Genomic DNA, 24,921 nt, shown 5'->3' on the forward strand with positions numbered 1-24,921 from the left:
CCAGAAAGGCACTGAGATGCTCTGCTAGGAGCCTGATAACCCAAAGGCAGTGGAGGAGCCCTTTGCAATGCTGGAAAGCTTCTGGGAAATTCTCTGGGGTGGCTATTCCCATTCCCTGTCAGGGAGGTGAATTCTCCGGGAACTCTGCTGACAAACTGTCCAGTAGCCCCCAGGTCTTATCCCCCAGGCATGGAAAGGGCCTCCACCCACCCTGCTATGGGAGCCACAGCTTCTGTGCCCCCATGTTGTCATAGCTAGAGAAGCCGGCTCTAGCCAGGACATGTGTGTGTGTAGATTTCCCTGAGACTAGAGTACCAGGTAGAGACTGAAGGTTTCCTCTGTTTCTACTCTATAAGCAAACCTGGGGACCACAGCAAGTAAGGTAAGTGGAGTGTGGGCTCTGTAACATATATGCTCTGGACCTGTGTCCTGGCTTCACCTTAGAAAAGTACCTTGTACTTTTGGGCATCAAGTGTCCTCATCTGTAAAATGGGATGATACTACTAATCTTGTGCTGACATTGCAAGGATTAAATGAGATCATACGCATTTGTAAATGAGATCGTACCTGACACAGGGCACACAGCCAGGTGTTGAACGCCTGGGTGATGCAGTCGCCCTTACTACTAGCTGATTCCAGGTGATTCCCAGCTTCACCTCTGTTCCCATAGAATGGTCTGGATCTGGTAGTGACTGCTGCTGTCTGCAGGCAAGTGCATGCTGTGTCATTGTCAACCTGCCCTTGACACCTGTTCTGTCTCAGTGCTGACATCTGAGGTTGGGACCTCCCTCCCTCAATAACTGACTCATCTCTTCAGCTGTCCTGGAAAAGCCTCTAGAGAAGAAGGCTGGAAGAAATTATGGCCCCCCAGGCAACAAGAAGCTTATCTATTTCATTGATGACATGAACATGCCCGAGGTGGATGCCTATGGGACCGTGCAGCCCCACACCATCATCAGGCAGCATTTGGACTATGGCCACTGGTAAGAACACCCATACAAAAGGACTGGGGCCCATGGGGCGGTGGGGGGAGGCCTAAGGCAGTGCCGAAGGCTGTTCCCCTGGATGCACAGACCACAGCTGAGTGCTGGTGCTAAATGAGAATCCCCATGGCAAACCTCGTTCCTCACGAAATTCTGTTTCTGGGGTGTTCTTTCAGACAGGGGTCTTAATGCCCACATAGGAAGTGTGGTCGAGGAAGATCCTGAGCACTTCCCGCCCCCCAAAAAAATGCCTACTTTCTTTTTCAACATTCATCTCAAAAGTTGCATTCTCTAAACCCCCAAAGCAGAGCTAACCACTCCTGTCCCCCCCTCCCCCCACTGTGGTCCTATAGCTCTGAACATGTACGCAGGTGCTAACAGCTCACACCCTGTGTAGTGCACATGTGCCTACATGCCTTCACAGCCTTTGTCTCTTTCAGAACAACTCACAGGGTGTGAGTTGGGGTGTCTCACGCTCTTCATTTCCCCCCTACCCCTTAGTCCATCCTTATGGCTTCTTTATCTTACGCTACTTCCGTAGATGTTGGATCCCTCAGGACTTTGGCCCAGGCTCTTGTCCTTTTTCATTCTCTACCAATGGATCTAGATTTTTTTTTTTAACTACCCAAACAAGTGAATGATAGGACACATCCGTCCTCACTTTGACAAGGCACTCACCTGCCTGGGCCCTCACCCACCTCTCACCATGGTTTCTGACTGTTCCAGGTATGATCGGAATAAGCTGTCCCTGAAGGAGATCAGGAATGTGCAGTATGTCTCCTGTATGAATCCCACTGCAGGCAGCTTCACCATCAACCCACGGCTTCAGGTATGGGAGGAACCATGGTACCCAAATCTTAAATAAATTCTACCTCGCCAGAGCTGATATCACTCAATGATAAGTAATAACTGTCCCTTCACCCATCCAGCCTCTTAAAGTGGCAAATCATACAGGATGCTGATTTGCATTTCTAGAGAGACAAAGACCCTCCTAGACCTGTGAAGGTTTTTGAGCTGGAAGGGGCCATGGAGCCCACCTGATTTAGCCCATTCTTCAGAGTAGAAAACCTTCAGTGAGATGAAATGACTCTCCTGCGGTCATATGGATCTTAAGTATCAAATACTGGTTGGGACTCAGATGCTCTGAGTTCCAGCTCCGTTCTCTTCCTACTACCTATTGGCATCTTCAACAGAAGGCCCAAAGCCCATCACTCCCCCAATCATTTAGGTTCAACCTTTGTTTTGGTTCAGTGTGAGGAGTGTGACCAGAATATAGAACCCCAAGCCCTTATAAGAATTATTTGCTGTTTTACCCAAATGCCCAAAAGTTGATTCTGACTCTAACTCACATGCCTGTTCCCTTGCGCAGCGCCACTTCAGTATACTTGCCCTCTCCTTCCCGGGACCAGATGCCCTGGCATCCATCTACGGCACCATCCTGACTCAGCATCTAATGCTTGGGCGCTTCCCAGTGTCCCTGCAGAAATCTAGCCCCCAGCTCATCAGCCTGGCCCTGACCTTCCACCAGAAAATCGCCACCACGTTCCTACCCACAGCGATCAAATTCCACTACGTTTTCAACCTCAGAGACTTTGCCAACATTTTCCAGGTGAGTCCATCTGCTCCAAGATGCCCCAGAAGGCTTAGTGATGATCCAGTCCCTTCCATTCTTAGTAAAACAATAGTCAACACCAAACCCTCAGGCAAAGGCACAGTTCACATGGATCTGTGAGCATCATAAACAGGTAAACAGGATGCCATGGGATCCGAGAGGAAGGACATTGGCCAGGTAGAGTTCTGTTTGCCATTGACATCATTTCCCAGGGCGTGTTTCTGAGTTGGTTCGTTTGAGTCGGAGAAGGCTCAACATCTTGAACAAAATGTTATATAATGACTCCAGCGTGCATAAGAAGGAACGCCAAGAGAAAACTACTTTGCAGGCCCTGGCTTTATATCCATTGTTCTTGGGATCAAAAAGAATGTCCTCTGAATCTTTCAGGATAGATCCACTTCCAGAAAAAAGCCATGTCGTAATACTCTTAAGATACTATCTGCCAGCCCCTGGGAAGCCTCTGTTTTAAAATTCCAGGTTCCTTTCCAGGCCACAGCCATTCAAGATGCTTCCAGCTGCTCTTCTGAATAGTGATGGTCTGTCTGCCAGTTGCTTTCCATTGCTTGACCCTTTGCTGTCAAAACATCCTGATGGCAATGCAGCAAAGTCCGACTCCCTCTTCCTGTTGGTCAGGTACACCATCGTCACAGGGTGGAGTCCACAGCTTTCCCATCCTGGACAAGAATCTGCTGAAACTGCTTTTCAGAGAGACTCCTCCCCAAGATAGCCCTGAACTATAGCGATAGAGGAGGCATGCCTCTTACATCAATCAGAGGCTGCACCTGTAGGGAAATGACAGTCACAGTGATTGGGGGGTGAGGCATGACCTTCCATAGGGAGTATTTGGAATTAATTTCCCAGGGCACTAAATGTGCAGGTAGGATTCTGGGGAAGCTCAGATTAGCAAAGGTCCAGACCCGGAGGGCATAGAGTCTGCATGGTCCAGCCAGGACTTTGGGTTGTAAAATGCAGAAATCTCCTAAACATGAGTTCAGAGATCTAGCAACTGTGCTCCAGAATGGCCGATCCTAAAGGTAGAGACACTAAGCCCCACATGAGGGCAGGTCTTTGAGAACACCCCTAAACTGGCTCAGGAAAGCCCTCCCAGTCATGGACCTCATAAACATTAACTGCTCAAAATGAGGGGACACAGGACCCCCCAGGGATTCTATATATTTTCCTGAGAGCATACAGCTAGCAGGTGAAGAATGGGAACAAGAATCTGGGTCTTTGGGTTCATGGCCAGGCCCTCTATCTTCCACACCATTCTGTCCCTCTCATCTGCACTTCTGAGGAGGAGAACAAGTATAAGATAGTTAAGGTAGCAAAAAGACTCCCTGCAAGCCTGTGAAGCCTGCAGATTGTAGCCGTGAGGCCAGGACGATAACAAAGCTTGTGCATGCCCACTCTCATTTCTCATATGTTAAATATTAATTGAGAAAGACCTTTTTATCACACACCCCCTCCCTTAAATCTCACTGCAGCTTGGTGAGGTGGGGGTGTCACCCTCTACATTTCCCAAATGCAGAAAAGGGAGTTAACATCATTGGATCAAATCCACATTGCTCATAGGGCAGAAGCTGAAGTGGGGAGGGCATTAAGTCTCTTTTACCAGAAGCACGCAGCTCCTACCTGGACAGACACCTTGTCACCTGCACCCTCTGAGATGTATACTCATGTCAACACTTTGGGATGCATATTATTATCCAAATTTAAGGTAGGCTCAGGGAAGTCACCAGCTGGATGACAGCATGAATGGTCATGAAGACGGAAAGGTATAGACAATGTCTATACCAATCAATAGCAAGCATCCAGCTCAGTGGGAATGGAGAGTCCGGTGGAGGGGGTCGCTGAGAGGGGAGACTGGAAAGATTATTTGAGGCCACAGTGGGCCCTCACAAAGTCTGACACTGGTCTGTAATGATAGCTAGCTTTTACTGAGCGCAGTCCTAGACCTTGCACGTCTAGTAGCTAATAATCCTCGGAATAATTGTGCAGGGTCAAAAACCAATGATTTCCAACTTGGAAATGACAACATTATGCCATAGACACACTGAGTACCTTGAATATGATCACATAAGTGATAAACAGCAGCACTGACATCCAAAGCTAGAATGTTCCACTCTACGCTGCAGGGAATTGAGCGGCAAAGGCTCTCTGAGGAAGGACGGCTCTATTCCAGCCTTGTTTTTGTTTTTAATTTTTTTCATTAAAGTGTAGTTGACATGCCATATTATTTTATTAGTTTCAAGTGTAGAACACAGTGATTCAGCTTTTATATACATTACAAAATGCTCACCGTGATATTCCAACCTTGTTTCAGTGGCGACCCTGCAATGTCAAGGGAGAGCCAGGAAGGGAGGTATTGGCATGGAGGGAGGTCTCTTGTTCACCCTGAGCACCATGTGCCATCCAGGCCTCGCTGCAGCCTGCCAGCTGTCAGCCACCTGCCACAACGGTGGGAAAGTGCATCCCCCACTGGAGCCCCTGCCTCCCTGCAACCACACGGCCCACCACCCTTCTCCAGAGGGAGTTTCAGGCTTACAGCTTGACCATGGCCTCCGCTGCCTGCCTCCCTGCCTACTTGTCTGAAGTCCTGATGGAAGCACTGAGGGGGGTAGTTGAATGCCTGCTGGAAGACAGGCATTGCCTAGAGAACAAGCTGCTTTCCTTTACCCGGCTTGACTCGAGGCTCAGTAATTCAGACCTTCTCCATACATCCCTCACTGTCCTGATCAGGACACAATCTGATAGAGCTCCGAGTAGCAGAATTTATTAACCGCTCCCATCTCCATGCAACTCGTAACCAAGGTGATGCAGAGTTTTTGCTTGACGTGCTCACATCGACTCAGTCCTTAACTGAGCATTTGGCTTTCCCCAGGTTACAAACTCCAAGTCATAGCACACCTCACGGTGTCAGGGTTCCAAGAAGTCAGGGTTCCTGGATGGTACTTCTTCCTACCCACTGCATCTCGTACATGCCTGACACCTAGGAGAGTGAGAACAAGGGAGGCTGAGATATGGGTGTGGATCGGGCCACAGGGACCTAATGGAATTTCTTTTTGAAAAATAAACTTTTATCGAGTGTAACATACATATAGGAAAGTACACAAGTCATAAGCTCACAGCTTGGTTAATTATCACAAAGTCATCCCACCTACTTAGCCACGAGAAATAAAATAAGATCTTCAGATCAAGAAATAGAACATTCCCATATCCCTAAAGCTCTCTCTCTCTTCTTTCCCCCTTTCATCTGTGTTTTTTCTTTTTTCTTTTTTTCTCCCCTCCAAGAGGTAAATACTACCTGGATTTCTAACACCCTAAGTTCTTTGGGCCTATTTTTGGATGTTATCAGAATGGAATTCCATGACAAATATTATTTTGTAACTTCGTTCAATATGATGTTTATACTTACATATACAATCATGTTAAATTGGTTAAATAAATACTGGTGATAATAATTTCTTTCTTTCCAATCCTTTAATCTTATAATTTCTTTTTCTTGCCTTATTGTGCCGGCTATGACTGCCAATGCAAGGTTGAAGAGAAGTCATGAGAGTGGCCTTTTGCTGGGTTCCTAATTTTAGGGGGAAGAGCTTTTAATAGTTGACCATTAAGAGTGATGCTTACTTTTTGTGGATGCTCTTTGCCAGATTAATAAAATTTCTACCAGTTTATAGTCTCCTAAGAATTTTAACTCTGAATGTATGCTGAAACTTAACAAACGATTTTTCTGTAGCTCTTAAAATAATTATATAATTTTTTTCTCATTGTTTCTGGAAATGTGATAAATTACAGTATTTTTGAATCTTAGATCACCCTTGCATTCCTATGATCAACCTAACTTAATTGCTGCATGTTGAGCTTTTTATATTTTGCTAGATTCCATTTGCTATTTTTTAATATACTTTTTGCACCTCAGTTAATAAGATTGTCCTATAATTTTCCTTTCCTCATAGAATGCTTTGGAAAGTGGTCTTTCTTTTCCTACTCTCTGGAAGACTTTGTAAAACATTCTTTTTTTTTTTTATGATAGTCACAGAGAGAGAGAGAGAGAGAGGCAGAGACATAGGCAGAGGGAGAAGCAGGCTCCATGTACCGGGAGCCCGACGTGGGATTCGATCCCGGGTCTCCAGGATCGTGCTCTGGGCCAAAGGCAGGCACCAAACTGCTGTGCCACCCAGGAATCCCTTTGTAAAACATTCTTAAATGTCAGAAGAATTTACTGCTGAAACCATCTGGAGTTTTTTTGTGGAAGAGCTTAAGTTATGAGTTTAATTTCTTTTGTACACATTAGACAATTCAGATTTTCTATTTCTCCATGTCATTTGTGATGTTATTGATGTTCTTAATTTTTAATTTATTGGCATACAATCATTTATAACATCCTGTGATTATCTTTTAGATGCTTGTGTGTCTGACATTATGTCCTCTTATTGGATATTATTTGTGCCATTTCTGATTTTTTCTTTTTCTCTTTTTATCAGCCTTACTATGGAATTATCAATTGTGCTAATCTTTTCAAAGACACTGAAAAGTATATCAATATTATAAGATTTTTTAGCTTTATTTGCTGTCTCTATTTGATATCCGCTTTTATATTATTAATAATCATTCTCTTCTTTATAATCTCTCTACACTTTTAGGGTTGTGGTTCTCCTTTTTCTAACTTCTTGACATGGCTACTTGTGTCATCAATCATCAGCCTTTCAGCTCTTCTAAAATATTCATTTTAAGGCTATGACTTTATCACTAACTGTGCCCTACACTCTACTATGCAAACTTTTATATGTTGTATTTTTATTATCATTCACTCCACAATATTCCTTAATTCCCCCTATGATTTCTCCTTTAACCCATGGGATATTTGGAAGTATATTGCTCTATTTTTTTAAATTGAGAGATTTTCTAGTTCTCTTTCTCTTGTTGATGCTCAGCTTAATTCCACTGTTGTCAGAAAATATACTCAATTACTTTATTCCTTTGAAATTTGTTGAGATCCATGTTATGTCCCAAGATCTGACCAATGTGCACTTCTTAAATAGGGCATTCTTCAAATGCTGAGTGTAGTTGAATCAACATGTCAATTAAGTCAAGCTTGTAAATCATGCCATTGAAATATTTTACATCATTACTGATTTTTTTTTTTTGACTACTTGTTCTGTCAGTTTCTAAGAAAGAATATGCTGAAACCTCCCACTGCATTTGTGGACATGTCCATTCTTCCTTTTGTTTATGTCATATTTGCTTTATGTATTTTGAAACTATGTTATTAGGGGCACACACATTTTGAATTAGTATATCTTCCTAATGGACTGACCTTTTTCTTATTAAATATACTTGTTTATTTCTACACTTGATCTTAGCCAAAAGGCCGAGAAATGATTATACTTTTTTATTTCTAAAACTGGCTCTTGCTTCAAAGTCAGTTTTGTGGAGCTATGTGGCTATTCCACATTATTTTAGTCAGTATCTTCATGCTCTATTTTTTCCAATTCCTTCATGCTATAGTGTTTTCCAATTTCTTATTTCAGCCTCTTCTTTCTTATGTTTAAGGTATATCTCCTATAAGCAACATATAGTTGGATTTTTAAAATCTTGCCTAATAATCATAGTCTTTTAATTAAAATATTTAGTTCATTTATATTTGATGTTATTTTATATAATATATTTAGGATTAAATCTACTTCATACTATTTGTTTTCAGTATGTTCTACCATACTCTATGTTTCCTTTCCTCTCATGTTTTGTATTGCATCAAACTAGTCATTTTTTATTCTTTTATTTTCTCCCTCTTTTAGCATACATCTTAGCATTCATCTAATGGTTACCAAATGCATCATTTTATCCCTTTTTCTTTTATAAATTAGTACATTCTCAATTGCCATATATTGCAGGGGTCTTAGAATAATTTTATTCTATTGTTACTTTTAAAATTCAATGTATATTGAAACTTAAGCTATAAATACAATGCACTATTATATATATAATTATATGTGTATTAAATTATAATACACTAATATTTCTGTCTTAGTCAATATTTATGTTTTAAAGATTTTATTTATTTGAGACAGAGAGAGCACTAAAGAGAGCAAGTGCAAGCTGGCAGCAGAGGCAAAGGGGGAAGCAGGCTCCCCGCTGAGCAGAGAGCCCGATGCAGGACCTGATCCCAGGATCCTGGGATCATGACCTGAGCTGAAGGCAAATGCTTAACTGACTAAGCCATCCAGGTGCCCAAATCAATATTTACTTAGGTTTGCTCACATATTACTCTTCTCATTGTTCTTATTCCTGTTGCATTTCTGATTCTTCCATTTGGAATCATTTTCATTCTGCCTGAAGAACTCCTTTAGTGTAGCTTCTATCTACCAGAAAATAATCTCTCAGTTTTTGTTTAACTGAAAGTATATTTGTTTCTTATTTTTTTTAAAGAATTTTGGGAAGAGGGTTTAGCAGCAAGGTTGCTAGTCTAGGTCGGCAGCTATTTCTTTCAGTATTTTGAAGGTGTCCTTTTATTGTCCTCTGGTTTCCATTGTTTCTGTTGAGAAATTCTCAAGTCTTACTGTTCCTTTGATGCAGTACACACATTTTTTCTTTTACTTCTTTACTTTTAAGATTTGGTTTGTCTTTGATTTTCAGAAATTTCACTATTATGCCCAAGATGTGCTATTTTTGTATTTATCCTGCTTAGTGTTTATAACACTTTTGAATCTGGGTGGATATCTTTTCAGTTGCCTTTTCCCCCCCAGTTTTAGAGAAGTCCCAGCCAATATCTTTCCAAATATTCCTTCTGCTTCACTCTCTTCTTCTAGTATTCTAATACATGTATATGAGAACTTTTCACTGTGTCTTATATGTCCCTTATGCTGTTTCTTTTTTTTCTATTTGTGATTCAAGCTGAATATTTTGTGCTACTCTCTCTTCCTGTAAACTAATTCTATTTTCAGCTCTGTCTATTCTGCTGTTAACCCCACTGATTAGTTCTTAATTTCAGTAACTGTAATTAGGATAATTTTTAATTTGAGAATTTCCATTTGATTAATTTTTAAGGACTCCAGTTTTCTGATGAAATTCTTTACTTGATGTCCTCTAATATCTTGGTCATTTTAATCATAGTTTTGTTAAAGTTTATGTCTGATAACTCCAATACCTAGATCTCCTGTGGGTCAGTTTTTTCTTGATTTGGTTGTATCTTCTGGTACTCCCAGTAATTTTTGTTTGCTTGCCAGACATGAGGAGTTTTTAAATGTGCAGATAATTTGAGTGTTTGGATGATGCTGTTCTCTTTCAGAGATTACATACTTCTGCCTCTGCTTCTGGTAAGCAGTTACCAGGGGTTGAGGAAATTGAAATTGGGCTCCAGTTTCTGTGAGGACAAAATAGATTTGTGATTCACTCATACTCTTGGCGTATAACCATTTGAGGGGTTCCCTTGGGGTTTTTCAAGATAGCCCCCTTTTTGATAATTGTAATTCACATTACATTTTGTCTGTTCTCTTTAAAGGGCATCCTGTTCTCCTCAGTGGAATGTGTAAAATCCACACAGGACCTAGTAAAGCTCTATCTGCATGAATCAAATCGAGTTTATCGGGATAAGATGGTGGAAGAAAAGGACTTTGATCTTTTTGATAAAATCCAGACAGAAGTGGTCAAGAAAATTTATGATGTGAGTATTACCCTGCCAATTTTTTTTTTACATTTGAAAATAATTATTATGCAGATAATCACCCAAATGATAAAATCTAGCTCATGAAATGGAGGGGTAAATTACAGATTAGATTAGGGAAAGAAAATCTATCATTATTTTGCTGAGGTGAAAAATGCTAGGGGGGCTCCCTGGGTGGCTCAGCAGTTTAGCGCCTGCCTTTGGCCTAAGGTGTGATCCTGGAGTCCTGGAATCGAGTCCCAGATCAGGCTTCCTGCATGGAGCCTGCTTCTCTCTCTGCCTGTGTCTCTGCCTCTCTCTCTCTCTCTCTCTGGGTCTCTCATGAATAAATAAATAAAATCTTAAGAAAAAAAAAAAGAAAAATGCTAAGACAAGTAAAAGCACCAATTAATCATAAGATCTCAGGGTTAAGAAGGTCTGTGGGGATCATCTGATCCAATTCCTCATTATTTTTTTAAAGATTTATTTATTTATTTATTCATGAGAGACATAGAGGCAGAGATATAGGCAGAGGAAGAAGAAGCAGGCTCCCTGCAAGGAGCCTGATAAAGGACTTGACCCCAGGACCGCAGGATCACAACCTGAGCCAAAGCCAGAGGCTCAACCACTGAGCCACCCAGGCACCCTGCAATTCCTCAATATATACTGACTCCTTTTGGTAACATCTCTCAGATTGGTCATTCCAGTGGACACTCCAATGTCCTTGAAATTGCCCACCCTCATCTTTCCTAAGGGTTCCATTTTGGAGCTATTCGTGACTGGAAATTTGGAACAATTTTGAAATTTGGAAACTTTTGAACAATTTTAAAGGCTGGAACTTTTTTCTAATAGTGATCTAAAATTTATTTCCTTGCCCAGTAATTTTAGGTCTACATGAAAAACTTTCACATATTTTAAGACCATTTGCCTTGTCCTTCCTAGGTCTTCTTTTCTTCAGACCAAATAGCCTCTGTTTTTTTAGCCAGTTCTGATATCACTTGTTTTAAAACCCAGAGAAATTTGCTATCATTTTGATTGCTTTTCCATTAGTTCCCCAATCTGAAATCATGGTGTCTGACTTTCATTACACAACCTAACTGGGGTCTGACAAAAAGCAAGATCATCATTGCCTCTTATATATACTATAATTTTGTTACCATTTCCCAAAATTGCCCTACTAACTCGTTGCACTACAATATACTTCTTGAAAAGAAAATATCCATGATAAAATAAATTGAGAAATATTTCATATTCTACCCATCCCTTGGGAATTCACAGTGTTTTCAGCACATTAAAGCCCTAAAAATCTTGAATAACCCTAATTCATTTATCATTTCTCAAATGTATGAAACCCAAAAACTCTTTTCCCTTGATAAAACCTATTAATAATTTGCAGAACAAATATTCCATATGCCTTGGGAAGCACTGATACATTAACACAGCCTAAGATCATATTACACTTCTTTGTGTCAAAATTACCCCACAACTAGCACTGAGCTTTCCAAAAGTTGGCCAAACCTCCATGTTTTCCACACATACCACTTGTCCTCTCTTGAACTTAGAAATAATTAAAACTTTTATTTAAATGCATGATGTTGTCCCAATGCTCACCTTGCTAGGTCTCACTCCATATTTTTTTCTGATACCATCCTGTGTCTACCTGTGAAGATATTTACAGTCCATCCCAACCTACATGACAGCCTTCTGGATGTATTTCTGGATGGACAGCATTTCTTTTTAAAGATTTATTTATTTCAGAGACAGAGAGAGAGGGCATGAGCAGGAGGATCAGAGAGAGAGAATCCCAAGCAGACTCAACACTGAGCATGGAGCCTGATGCAGGGCTCAATCTCACCACCATGAGATCATGACATGAGCCAAAATCCAGAGTCAGACACCCAACCGACTGCACTACCAGGCACCCCTTGGCAGCACTTTTAAGTAACATCTCAATCTGCTCTTTATTAGTATGAACACCCTGAAATTCCTCCACTTATCATTTTTCTCTGCCCCAATGTTAAGTACTCCCACATCTTAGATGCCCTATGAGCATTGTAGAATTTGCCAACTCATTCATTCATTGTTAGATCTGCAAACGAACCTTGACTATCTTCTCCCATCTATCTGAGCTGGCAATTTAGAGTAACAACACTCAGCCTTTGAAATAGAGGTTCTATGTGCATTTGTATCCTAAGAACACATTCTTTTGATCATAGACCCAGATATAATTAATACTGACCTCATCCTTCCCCAACAATATTTGAAGTGCCAGCCGTAAGTACCTTTGACTGCATTGAATCTTGATATCGGTATTAAAGAAAAGTTGCCAAGTTTTCACCAAGGAAATGATACAATCCTGTTTCCACCACTAAATCTTAAAGTTCTCTGAGAAGTGGCCCTTGTATGATGTGGTGTCGCTATTAAGAAATCTTTGATTCATTGCACGGGTTGGTTTTCTGTCTCCCTCCTGCACAGCCTGGCTCTGATCATAAAATCTGAGACACGTTGTTTTGTTCATCAAAGAGTCTTTGTAGAGCAGGCTTTTCAGAACTATCTTCAGTCATTCCTCTGCTAGCTCATTAGTGTAAATTAAATTCTATCAGGACCCATTCCCAATATATTAGCCCATTTTCAAACTAGGTAAATGGATTCCCACATCACTTCCCCACATGCTTTCTGCAGCAAGCAAGAATGGATCTCTTGCCTTGCATTAAATCTTATCCAGGTCTCCAGACATTTATGGTTAATGTGTGGCAAAACCAGAATAGTTTAATGGCTTTCCATGGCCCTGAGATCACCTTCAAACTATATAACTCTTTGATATTTAACTCTTTCTATTTCATTCTTATAAACCAGATAGCAATCCTGGTCTGTCTATAGATAGGACTGTCATCCTTACTTACCCTCCATTAGGTTTGATGAATCTTGTCCCATGGGCTTACAGAGCTAACCCTACAGTGACTAATGCCCCTGCTGATAAATAGCATGTGGATTACTCTTTCCCAGGTGTCTCTCTCAGTCAGAACTTTGGAAGAAAAAATGGCAGATGGGGACAGTTGCTCATACTGGTATAAATTCCTACTTAGGCACTAGAAAACATGCTAGTTCTTGGACTTACTTCCTCTACCACTTTTCTTCCTTTTGAAGTCTCCAGGATTGGGTCTTTTAAAAAATATTTTATTTATTTATTCATGAGAGACACAGAGACATGGGCGGAGGGATAAGCAGGCTCCCTGTGGGGAGCCCCATGTGGGACTTGATCCCAGGACTCTGGGATCATGACCTGAACCAAAGGCCAACGCTCAACCTCTGAGCCACCCAAGTGCCCCCAGGATTGGGTCTTGATAAGTAAATAGTTCCTTTCTAAAGTAAAAAAGAGATTAGCTTTTGATCTCTTTGATACTTAGAGGGTGTATTCGTAGTAAAGAGACACAGACACCCTATCTCTTAAATTAATTGAGTTGTACTAGGTTTTTATTAAACATATTAAGGTCTGCCCTGTGGCAAGAATTAACACACATGGTTCATATATTTATGAAAATATTATATGTAGGGGGCTTTAGTGTGAATGTTTTCAGATTATCAGTATCCCCATAAACAAACCAGCCATCTAAGGATGGCTCATGACATGTTTTTTTTAGAAATCAAGTTCTATGGGATGAGCCATAGAACACTGACAGACACTGGCAGCCTATAGTGTCTATCTCACAGAAAAAAGAAAAGGATGTTATGATGCTGCTGTGGATTGGGAACCAAGACCTGTTGGAATGGTTGTGGAGGAGATGAGGCCATTGGGACATGGATCCCTTCACCCAGCAGTGGTGAAAGAGCCCTTGCTTAGGGAAATCTATCCGTATGTCCCCATCTGCTCCTCTATCCAGACATGGGCTCTTACTATGCATATGGGAAAAGTACCTTCCATTTCCCATCCTCAGCCTGCAAGGAATAACAAACATCACCCATGACTTCATGGAGCTAGTAAATGAATGTTAAACATCTACTTTTTAAGAGCTTCTCAGGAAAAAGGAAGTATTAGAAGCATCACTGATATTTAATTTGCAAGAAATGTTCAGAGAGAAAAAAGCAAATGAGGGTCTTCATTCTGTATGGAATCAGAATTGATTCAGCAGGGAGGATCCTTATGTCTGTGTTCCACCCCCAGGATATTGATGAGACTGTGGAGCAGACCCAAAGCCTGAACATGTATTGCCATTTTGCCAGTGGTATTGGTGAACCAAAGTACATGCCTGTTCAGTCGTGGGGACTTTTGACCCAAACTCTGGTGGAAGCCCTAGAGAACCACAATGAAGTCAACACAGTCATGGATCTGGTTCTCTTTGAGGATGCCATGCGCCATGTGTAAGTGTGCTTCTGTTCTTGCCTTTCCTCAACTGTCTCTTCTTCCCAACATCAGATGTCTTCTTCCCAATGTCAGATGTCCCAACCTTGATAAAACCAGGAAGGCAGAGCTGCTCCTGCCATGAAAATCAAGATGGCGACTCATAGAGCAGCAGTCACAGCTTCTACCACCGGCCCTGGGGGGCAGCAGGCTGCTGAACTGAGGCAGAACTGGATTTATTTCCCTGTCATTTACCATCACTAAGCATGACCACAGTGACACCAAGGGAAATTTTGAGATCATAAAAGAGATATCAGAACAGCTCAGGACCTGCATCCCTACCTCATACGAGTCTGAGGGCCAACTTTACATTAATGAGATTGAAGATTTTTGTTTAAATGCTCACATATGTCAAAAATTAAATACCCTTTTAAGGATCATTGAGTCACTGAGAGTAGTCACCAAGCCTCTCAGATGATTTATACTCACACCGATGCTGTCCCAAAACAGCTCCTTACATTTCCCAACTGAGTCATGTCTACCACCCCTCTCTGCCTTCTAGAATCTTTCCACTCTGTCCCCTGGTTCCCATGCACTTCAGCAGCACAACCCACCTCATCTTCAATTTCTCTGAGCTTCCCCTTCATTGATGATTCTAAGTGAAACCTCCCTGACCCCTGAGTTGAGGAAAACTCTTTTTTCTTCTCCATTCGGTATACCCCAGAACCTAGAAAGAGCTAAGTACCTTCCTTCTATCCCATCTCATTTCGTTGGCCCATTTAAACCACCCCCCTCCCTTATCCTTCACAAACCCCAGTTCTTCAAAAGCCCGAGTAACTGGACTTTCATACTCACCATCTCGCCTTGTCACTGCCATCTACTGACATTGACTGCTTCCCCAACATTTACCAACTCTCCTGAGTGCTTGGACCAGCTTCCCTCCTCAACTATATCTTTCTTCATGGTGGGCATCTTTGTATCACCTGGTCCTTCTGCTCCCTGGCCTCATTAGCTCCAGGGGTCATTTCCTCTATTCCCTCTCAGGCACACACTCGCATGTTCCTACCCTAGAATTTCTGTCATCAGTGATGAACCCATCTCCACAAGCCTACTCTCTGACATGTACCTCCTACCCTTCCACTCATCTGCTCTGTTTTTTTAATTCCAGATATTCTTTCTTTATCTGGTTTTATTGAGATAGAATTGGCATCTAACATTGTATTAGTTTAAGGTGGACAACATCATGATCTGACATAGGTGTAAAATACAAAATGGTTACCACAGTAAGATTAACAGTCATTCACAGGTTACGGGGTTTGTTTGTTTTCCATTGGGATGAGAATTTTAAGATATGTTCTTGTAGCAACTTTCAAATATATGATATGGTATTGTTAACTATAGTCATTGTGTTCTACATTACATCCCCAGAACTTATTTATCTTATATCTCGTATTTTGTACCTTTTGACCACCTTTATGTAATTCTTCAGCCCCATTCCCCCACCTCTGGCAACTAAAAATATGATCTCTGTTTCTATGTGTGTGTTTGTTGTGTTTCTTTTTTCTTTTTCTTTTCTTTTTTTTTTTTTTTTTTTTGGATTCCACATATAAGTAAGATCCATATAGTATTCGTCTTTCTCTGTCTGACTTTCTCCATCTATGACTATCTCACTTCAAGGTCCTTCCATATTTTCCCAAATAAAAATACTCCAGTTACTCTTAAACTTCATCAAGACTTCATTTCATGGAGCCAACCACTTTCTCAGACTCCTTCACCCTTCTACCTACCATGGTTTTGCTATCCTCAACCACCATAAACTTCGTCATCCTGGTACAAGCTCCGCTAACTTTCCTGGCCTTATGTTCATGTGACTTAACCCCATTCTAGTTAATCCCAACTGTCTTATTCCACACCTGGTCCCAACCCTCTGAAGATTGTTGCAGAAAAACCACCACCATTTGGGCTTGGTGTGCTTCAGATTTTCAGCCACGTATATCACATGGGCCCTTGACTTGGCTGGAAACCCACCTCCACTACCGTGGGCAGTTTGCTCTCTTACCCTGCCTGTGGTGATTGCATCCCACATTTTTCTTCTTTTATCAAGCTTCTAGTTCCCATCTCTCTTTTTCCCGTTAATGAGCACATCTCTTACTTCACTGAGGTCGTGAAAGCAGCCAGAAGAGAATTCTCTTTCCCTGCCATCAAATCTAACAGCCCATCTGCATCCCACCTGCATGCCACCCACAAGTTGTATCTTCTCTACTATTTCAGTACATGAACCTTCCCTGTTCCTACCTAAGGCCAATCCCTCCATGTACATCCTGGATCTGATCTCTTAGCATCTTCTTAGTGACTTGACTCCTTCCTGAAGTTAAATTATTCATTCTCCCTCCTGCCTCCCTCCTCCTTTCTTTCCCCTCTTGTCCCATCATCATTACTTGAGTAATTTCTATCATATGTATCTACCTACAAACCTGCCATATTATTATTATCAAAGGTAATAAACAATTCCTTCACTCTCACATCATCTTCATCTCCTACACCATTTCTTTTTTGCTTCTGTTCACAGCAAACTCATCAAAATTGTTGTCTATACTTGTCATGCTTTCTCACTTCTCATTCTCTTATTGATCTATTTCTTACCAATTGAACAAAGAAGCTTTTTTTTCCAGTCACCACAGAGCCCCTTCTTGCTAAAGTCAGTTGCCACGCTGGGTCCTCACCTTATATAACTTGACTGCTCTGCTGCATTTGTCATGATTAATCACTCTGTTTACATACATCCCCCCATTCATCCACCCACCCACCAATCCACCCATCCATCCATCCATCCATCCATCCATCCATCCATCCATCCAACCAACAAATATCTATGGATTAGGCATACTATGAGTGCAGGGACCTTTGTTTTATTCACTGCTAGATCCCTAATACCTAGGACAGTGTCTGGAACATAGCAGGTACTTAACAAAAATTCTTAGCATGTCATTTAGGGTAAATGACGTAGAGGAAAAACAGAGAAGGAAGGGTGGAAGGGTGCTGGTTGAGAGTGGGGAGGGTGTTGATTGCAATTCTAAATAGGGCAGTCAGGAAGACCTCTCCGGAAGGGCAGCATTCGATGTGGCATGCAGGCTACCCTGAACACAGAACTCACCATGGGCCTGGTGTGTAGACCTTTGCACACATCACTTCATTTAGCCTTTACAAAAACCCTGAAGAAAGTAGAGTCTGCTCTTATCCCTATATTACAAATGAGGAGGCTATAACCCAGAGATATGGAAGAAGTTGCCTAGCACCACACACCCCAGAAATAGACAAGCCAAAGCTTATACTTGCACACTGTGGCTCCAGTGGGTTCGCCCTCAGCCATCACACTGTGGTGCTTCCTTGTCTGCATTTCCATCTTTCCCAATCCAGTGTGAGCTCCTTGTGTGCAGACTCGGTCTTGCCCACCGCTGAATCCCCAAAACAGTGTCTGGTGCATACTAGGTGGCCAGGACCAGCATCTGGGGACATCTGTTCATGAACCTCAGAAAATTTCAGTGAGCACTTTCCTTCCTTTTAAACAGCTATCAGACCCTGTGTCATAGTCTTGGAATTGAGACAAATCTCTGTCCTTTCAGGATAAATTAAATTTGGGAGAAGAGCAAGTGATTTGGTCAATGCATTTTCCAACATGGGTGATCAGACTAATACTGTTTGTAGGAAAAAATAAGGCTGTAAAGACTGGCTTGTCTCCCAAGGCTCCTTAACAGGCCCTGAAGATGGTTTTCAGAGAGAAGCCTGAGCTGCATTAGCAATGGAAAAATAAGGGGAGGCAGTTCTCAAGATTAAAGTATATTTGGGAATATAATTTCATGTACGCTTGTTTAAAAACATCAGTTCCCCATGACATTGTCTTTGCATTGCCTTCCTCTCCCCTCCCCATCTATCCCCTTCTGCCCCCTTCTGTCCTTTCTCTTCCCCTCCCCCCCACTCCTGTCCCCTGGGGCCTCTTGACCCTCTGCTACCTCTACCAGACACATAGAGCAGAAACACCCCCCTTATGCCAGAAAATGGAATGTCTACCAACAGTGAGAAACATAAGACCTAAGAGTGACAGAAGATTCGTGGCCTCATGTCACTGCCCACGATGCCCGAGGAAGAGAGGATTCTTTCCAGGGAGGTCCAACTTCTGATACCCAGGGTGGGAGCAGGGTGAGGCAGAGCAGGATGGAGGCTGTAGCACCCCTCAGGAACCCACAGGGCTGGTCGAGGGGCCAAGATAAGGGTATATGTTCATAGGTGCAATGAGGCTTATGCTCTTTTTTTTTTTTTTTTTTACAATTCTATATTTTCACTGGGTTTTTTTTTATTATTATTATTGGAGTTCAATTTGCCAACATATAGCATAACACCCAGTGCTCATCCCACCAAGTGCCCCCCTCAGTGCCTGTCACCCAGTCACCCCAACCCCCCACCCACCTCCCTTTCCACTACCCTTTGTTCATTTCCCAGAGTTAGGTGTCTCTCATGTTTTGTCACCCTCACTGATATTTTCACTCATTTTCTCATTTTGATTTTATCATCTAGCTCTTTCTTCTTACCACATGAGTTCTTAGCCAGCTCTCTGGTCTGCTAATTTTTCCTGCTGCTTTTATGCTGAACCCAACCATGGAGCACTGAGTAGGGGTTATGGGCACAGGTTCTAGAGACAGAGCCAGACCCACATTCAAATCCTGGGTCTGCCACTCATTGGCTGTGGTGTTCGGCAGAGGACACTGAACTTCCCTGAGCTGCAGTTTCCTCCTCTGGGAAGTGAGGATAATGAGAATGTCTATGTTGTAGGGTTGTTGCTATGTGTGCACAGTACTTCATGCTTAACGAGCAGTCCATAGATGCTAGGCTTTTTCTTTGTGCTGTTGTGTCCTTCATGGTACCATTTTGCTCTCTTGCTGATTTTCTTCACCATTCCAGCAAATTTTTATTCTGCGTTTCCTTAAAGTTTCACACCAACTCTTTTCCCCTGCTTTTGGCATAATCCTTATCTTTTTGCTTTGTTTATTGGCTCCCACAGAGATTCTGCCTTTTTTGTTCTCTTAGCGTCACTTAACAAAAAAGGAACATTAGATGTCCTTATCTTGTGCCTCTTCCTTTGTGTATCTTATCCATTCTCTAGGGCATGTGTGTGCACATGTGTGTGCATATGTACACACGTACATATGCATATGTATGCACATATGTGTGTGCATACATACATGTTTGTACACATGTATGCATTGTGCGTGCATATGTGTGTGCTTTTGTAGCCCTCAATAAGCCTCCTTCCTCCAGCTGTGCTGTGGTACATCTTTAGCTTTTGTTTTTAATCTCACAGGAATTCAGTAATGGGCTTAACTTAGACTGCACTGGTTTTCTCGCCCAGGAGCCCTTCAGAATATTGATCTTTTTTTAAAATTTTGTAATTTGAATGCAGAGTCCTTTGCCCTCATCAGAGGTTGTTAATGAATCCCCAGCTGGAGTCCAGTGCTGACAGTTGCAGACTGAACCATTCTTCTCTGGGAATTTAAGAACTAATGATGCATTTCCCATTTAGATATTGAATAGCAGGAACCGTGTTAAACTGAGTTCAGGCCTTCCAGAATAGAGAGGGTGTGGGGTGGCCCAGAGAACCCAGGTGAACTTCTCCTCCAAAGAGAACCCGGATGCCTTAGCACCTCAGTTTCTCTTTTATCCTTGGAGTCCAGCACCCCCTAATATAGACACAAAACTGCTGAGTCCTTCTCCTAGCATAATGTGTAATTGTGTACATCCTCCCAGATGTGATGCTGACTATAAGGTACGTGTTCTGTTTCAGTTTAACCAAAATTTATTGACTACCTTCAATGTGATGGGACTATAGAGGATACAAGATGAGTATACACACTGTCCTGATGCCTCAAAACTAGGATTTAATAAGGGAGCCAGAGAAAGTGTAAATCTATCTGATACGAGACAGAGTCAAAGTATCCCAATTAAATAATTATAAAGGGGAAAAGCAAAACCATAAAGGAACTAAGCATAGGTCAATAAATAATGCCTAAATACTTAGGGGAATTAATTTTCACTACAAAAAGTTAGTGACTTACAATTTTAAATCCAGAAAGCCAGAATTTTCTACACATCCAAAAACACATTAAAACTGAGAGGTGAAAGTGACAAATTGGAGGGATGTTTCAGAACACACCTAAAGGGGTCTTACAAATCTAGAACAGTTCAGTTAAGAAGTGGGCGTTCAGGGCACCTAGGTGGCACAGAGAGGAGCATGTGACTCTTGACCTCAGGGTCATGAGCTCAAGTCCCATGCTGAGTATAGAGATTACTTAAATAAATAAAACTTTTTTAAAAAGAGGGCAATGGACATGAAAAGGAAATTAATAAAATAAAAAATATATACTTAATCATGAATGTGTTTAATTCCCTAGATATCAAAGAAATAAAATTTGAAATCATATTTTCAACCATTCAATTGGCAAAAAATTAAAAAAATATATATAAAACACAGTGTTAACAAGAGTGGGGCCCAGACTCTTCCTACCTGCTAGTAGGTGGGCATTATTGACTTAACCTGCACTCCTGCTAGGGTTTCCTTCTTAGTAGCAAATGTATCTCACAGGAGAGAAGAGGCATCGAGGACCCACAAACATTTAGTTTACCGATTCTGCTTATGACCCAGTCATATCAGACCCAGTGTATGTCAGAAATGTGCAATAGTAAGAAAACTCAAGCCACAGGTCAAGAGGAGCCCTGTAACAACCTACATGCTCATATTTTGTTGATGTGTCAAGTCCCACTCATCCAAACTCTCCCCACCCCACCCCAGCCCTTCCTCTAAATTGGTATAACTGCCCTTAAGTTGTTCTATCCACCAATTGCCTTTTGCTTAATGTGAATGTGTTATTTGTCATCATAATACCATTAACACAAGGCAGACACAGGACTGTAGCCTACACAGTTTAATCTCAGATGTATGCTCTACTCTGATTGTTTGACTCCACCTGCATTCTTGTTCTGCTCATTTCTTCAATTCCAAGGTCACTGACACCTGTAATTTCGTCCCCCTTATCCATTTCTTCACAGTGGCTTGATCACTGTGCTATGTGTTCCCAAGTTTTCTGACTTAACACATTCTAATTAAACTCACACAATCTAACATGGTCTTACCCTTCAAAATACTAGACCCGAAAAAAAAAAAAGAAAAAAAAAATACTAGACCTGCCATTTGATCAATTCTACCCAAGAAGTTGATAAATTGGTGCCATCATTCTGGGAGGTAGCTTTTCAATATGTTTCAAGAGCCATAAAAATTGTCTTACTGTTTGACTTGGCAGTTTTTCTTTTAGGAATCTGTCCTGTGGACGTGATGACAGAGAGAACGAAAAATATTTACATAGCATTATTTATTACTGGAAAATGTTGGAAACAACCTAAATATCCAATAGCAGGCTATTGCAGACAAGGAATTTATTCTGTTGTTCCACATTAAAAGCATGGCTTAGCGAGTACTCAGTGGTGTAGGAAAATATTAAATATTGCTAAATGGAAAAGTGATTTCAAAACACTGGTTAGTATACAATGTGAACACAGTTTTGAAAATAGGATAGATATATATCAAACTTTCAGATGTAATAAGTGTATATACCCACATATACACACTTGTAAACACACAGACTCTAGAAAAAAGTCCAGAAGGGCATAGAGTTAATGTCAGTTGTGTTCATTGCTGTCCAGTAAGTAGAATCATAAGTATTTCTGTATTTTGTGCAATGAGTAGTTATTGTTTTTTTAAAGGTTTATTTATTTATTTATTTATTCATGAGAGACACACAGAGAGAGGCAGAGACATAGGCAGAGGGAGAAGCAGAACCCCTGCGGGGAGCCAATGTGGGACTCAATCCCAGGACTCTGGGATCATGACCTGAGCCAAAGGCAGACACTCAACCACTGAGCCACCCAGGTGCCCAGTTATTGTTTTTAAGATGAGAAAAGAACGAGAGTAGGAGTTATTTTTATAAAGAATGTAGTTACTTTACATAAGGTACATACATAGCTCTAAGAGGAATGAAGAACCTGGAGAAGAGTCTATGGACAGCCTGATGTAGGAACAGCATTTGAAGGCTTGGTGAGACAGGGGGTGGAGGGTCTTCTGCAGGATGTAGTCTAAGCCCAGAGCCTGGGAATCTTTCCTCATTGCTGGGCAGGAATATGGGTACTGAGAGAGCCAAATATAGCTAAAAGGGGATGAATCCAGAAGCCAAGGTAGTGGGTGTCTTGTAGGTTGACACCAAGAACCTACATTCATTACAAGGGCATCAATGTCCAGGGTTCTCTGTTATTCTGCTGACTTGAATTTTACTTCTCTCTTTAGAGGAACAAATAGTTCTGTTCCTGCTGGTTCTTTGGCCTCCCTTGAATTTTTTCTTCACTTTTCTCTCTTTCTTGCCCCCTTGTCTTGCCTAAAAGCACAAGTAGGTGAGGCAAAGTGCTGTGGGAGGTATGACAGAGTCAGGCTCAGCTGGAGGAGAGGCTAGAGGGTGAGTCGGGGTCCCCTCCAGTCCTGCCTGGCTGCCATGAACTCTTCCTCCACTATCACTAGTTCACTTGCCACCAGCTTTGGCTTTTAGCAAAAAGCAGGAGGGACTTCCACCCATTTGGGCAAGAAGGTGAGGCCAGGTCTGGGGACAATTTAACTCCTGTTTCCTGCTGCTCAGCCCATGACATGCCTCCAAACAAGGTTCTAGTTCTCACTTGGACCATGGCACCTGCTCCTCATAGAGGAAAGTCTGATCAAAGCCACGTGCCTCTGCTCCTTCTCTGCAGCTGTCACATCAACCGCATCTTGGAGTCCCCACGGGGAAATGCTCTGCTGGTCGGTGTGGGTGGGAGCGGCAAGCAGAGTCTGACAAGGCTTGCGGCTTTCATCAGCTCCATGGATGTATTCCAGATCACGCTGCGGAAAGGCTACCAGATCCAGGACTTCAAGGTAAGAAACAGCTCCCCCTCCAATCACCCACAGCTCCCTGTCACCCTTCATTAGCTCTTCACTCCCCTTGCTCAGAACCCCCCCATGAGGGACTGGCCATTCCCTTCTTCAGTTTTGGGCTGGTGACACAAGGGGCTCTTTTCTCATTAGACCCAGGCATGCATTTGTAAAACCTCTGCTACTTCAGCTCCATCTGCATAGCCTTGGCTTTCACTAGATCAGAGGCACATCTCTGTCAAATTTAGCACCCAGCTCCCTCACAGCTGTGGTAGGCTTTGAAGGAATTCTGACAGTCTGCCCAAGTTCTGTAAGAAATTCGTATTTTAGAAGACAGTTCCAGTAACCACCAGGTAGTGGGAGCTGACATTTCCTGGTTCTAGACATTAAGCACTTAGCAGCCATGCTGCATGCTCTGGAAAGGGGGGAACGGATTTATACGATCTTCAGAGGTCACTGAAGTCCCCTCCCTTTTGTGCCTGCCTATAGCTGTGGCAAGGTCAGGAGTCCTGATGTAATTTCCACCAGGATGCTGCACTTGCTGTCCCTAGGAGAATTCCAGCCAGCATGGAGCCAGACCTACCCACTTGCTTAATAATCTCTCAGCCAGGGGTGCTCACTGCTCTGAAACCACAGCTCAGCCTCTCAATGACTGGCTGGATCTAAGGTCATATGCGAATTTCATGTTAGATCAATCTTCAGTGGTCAAAAAAAAAAGGAGTAAACAAGATAGTGCATATGAGAATTACCTACTTACAGAATGATCTAAGACATTAGTGTATTAGGTTCTCAACCTCAGCTATACACCAGAATCCCCTTCAAATAATGCTGACACCTGCATCACCCTCCAGAAATTTGGGCTTAACTAGTCTGAGAAATGGCCCGGGCATCAAGACTTTTCAAAGCATCTCCCAGATGGTTCCGGTGAGAGTTGAGAAACGTTATCTTAGCTAATTCTGTAAATGCATAAGGTTGAGAACGGTTGATATTAAAAGAAGTTCACTAACTTTAAAGGGGAATTATATATAGGACATGAAAAAAGCTTTGCTGTAAGGAAATGCATGAGGCTCTCAAAATGAGCTTTGAGTGGTACAAACGAGAAGAGCAAGATCAGGGACTGATGGCTGAGCTTTGTGAGAGGGATAGAGAGATTGAACCAAGATTGACTAAGCTGGAAAAATTCGGGGCTTGGCATCCAAGCCTAAAACTTCATCCACCTGCAATTTTGAATGGATATAATTTCCTAACAGATGATCTTGTGTGTGTGTGCGTGTTCCCTAGTATATTTTATTCCAAAACAAAGCTTTTGCTGGAGCGAGTCATGAGAACACAAGACACTGTTAG

At 42.0% G+C, this 24,921-nt stretch overlaps 1 protein-coding gene across 1 annotated transcript in view; it reads left to right on the forward strand.

Moving 5' to 3' along the window:
* DNAH9 (dynein axonemal heavy chain 9) overlaps positions 1-24,921 on the forward strand; it is a 330,059-nt gene that overhangs the window by 171,533 nt on the left and 133,605 nt on the right. Inside the window, exons 39-44 of the mRNA XM_038536892.1 lie at positions 818-983; positions 1,710-1,812; positions 2,353-2,592; positions 10,100-10,261; positions 14,403-14,599; positions 23,418-23,580. Of these exons, the coding sequence (XP_038392820.1) occupies positions 818-983; positions 1,710-1,812; positions 2,353-2,592; positions 10,100-10,261; positions 14,403-14,599; positions 23,418-23,580 (1,031 nt within the window). The remainder of the gene's footprint in view (positions 1-817; positions 984-1,709; positions 1,813-2,352; positions 2,593-10,099; positions 10,262-14,402; positions 14,600-23,417; positions 23,581-24,921) is intronic.

Source organism: Canis lupus, chromosome 5 (genome assembly GCF_011100685.1).
Source record: "Canis lupus familiaris isolate Mischka breed German Shepherd chromosome 5, alternate assembly UU_Cfam_GSD_1.0, whole genome shotgun sequence".
NCBI lineage: Eukaryota > Metazoa > Chordata > Mammalia > Carnivora > Canidae > Canis > Canis lupus.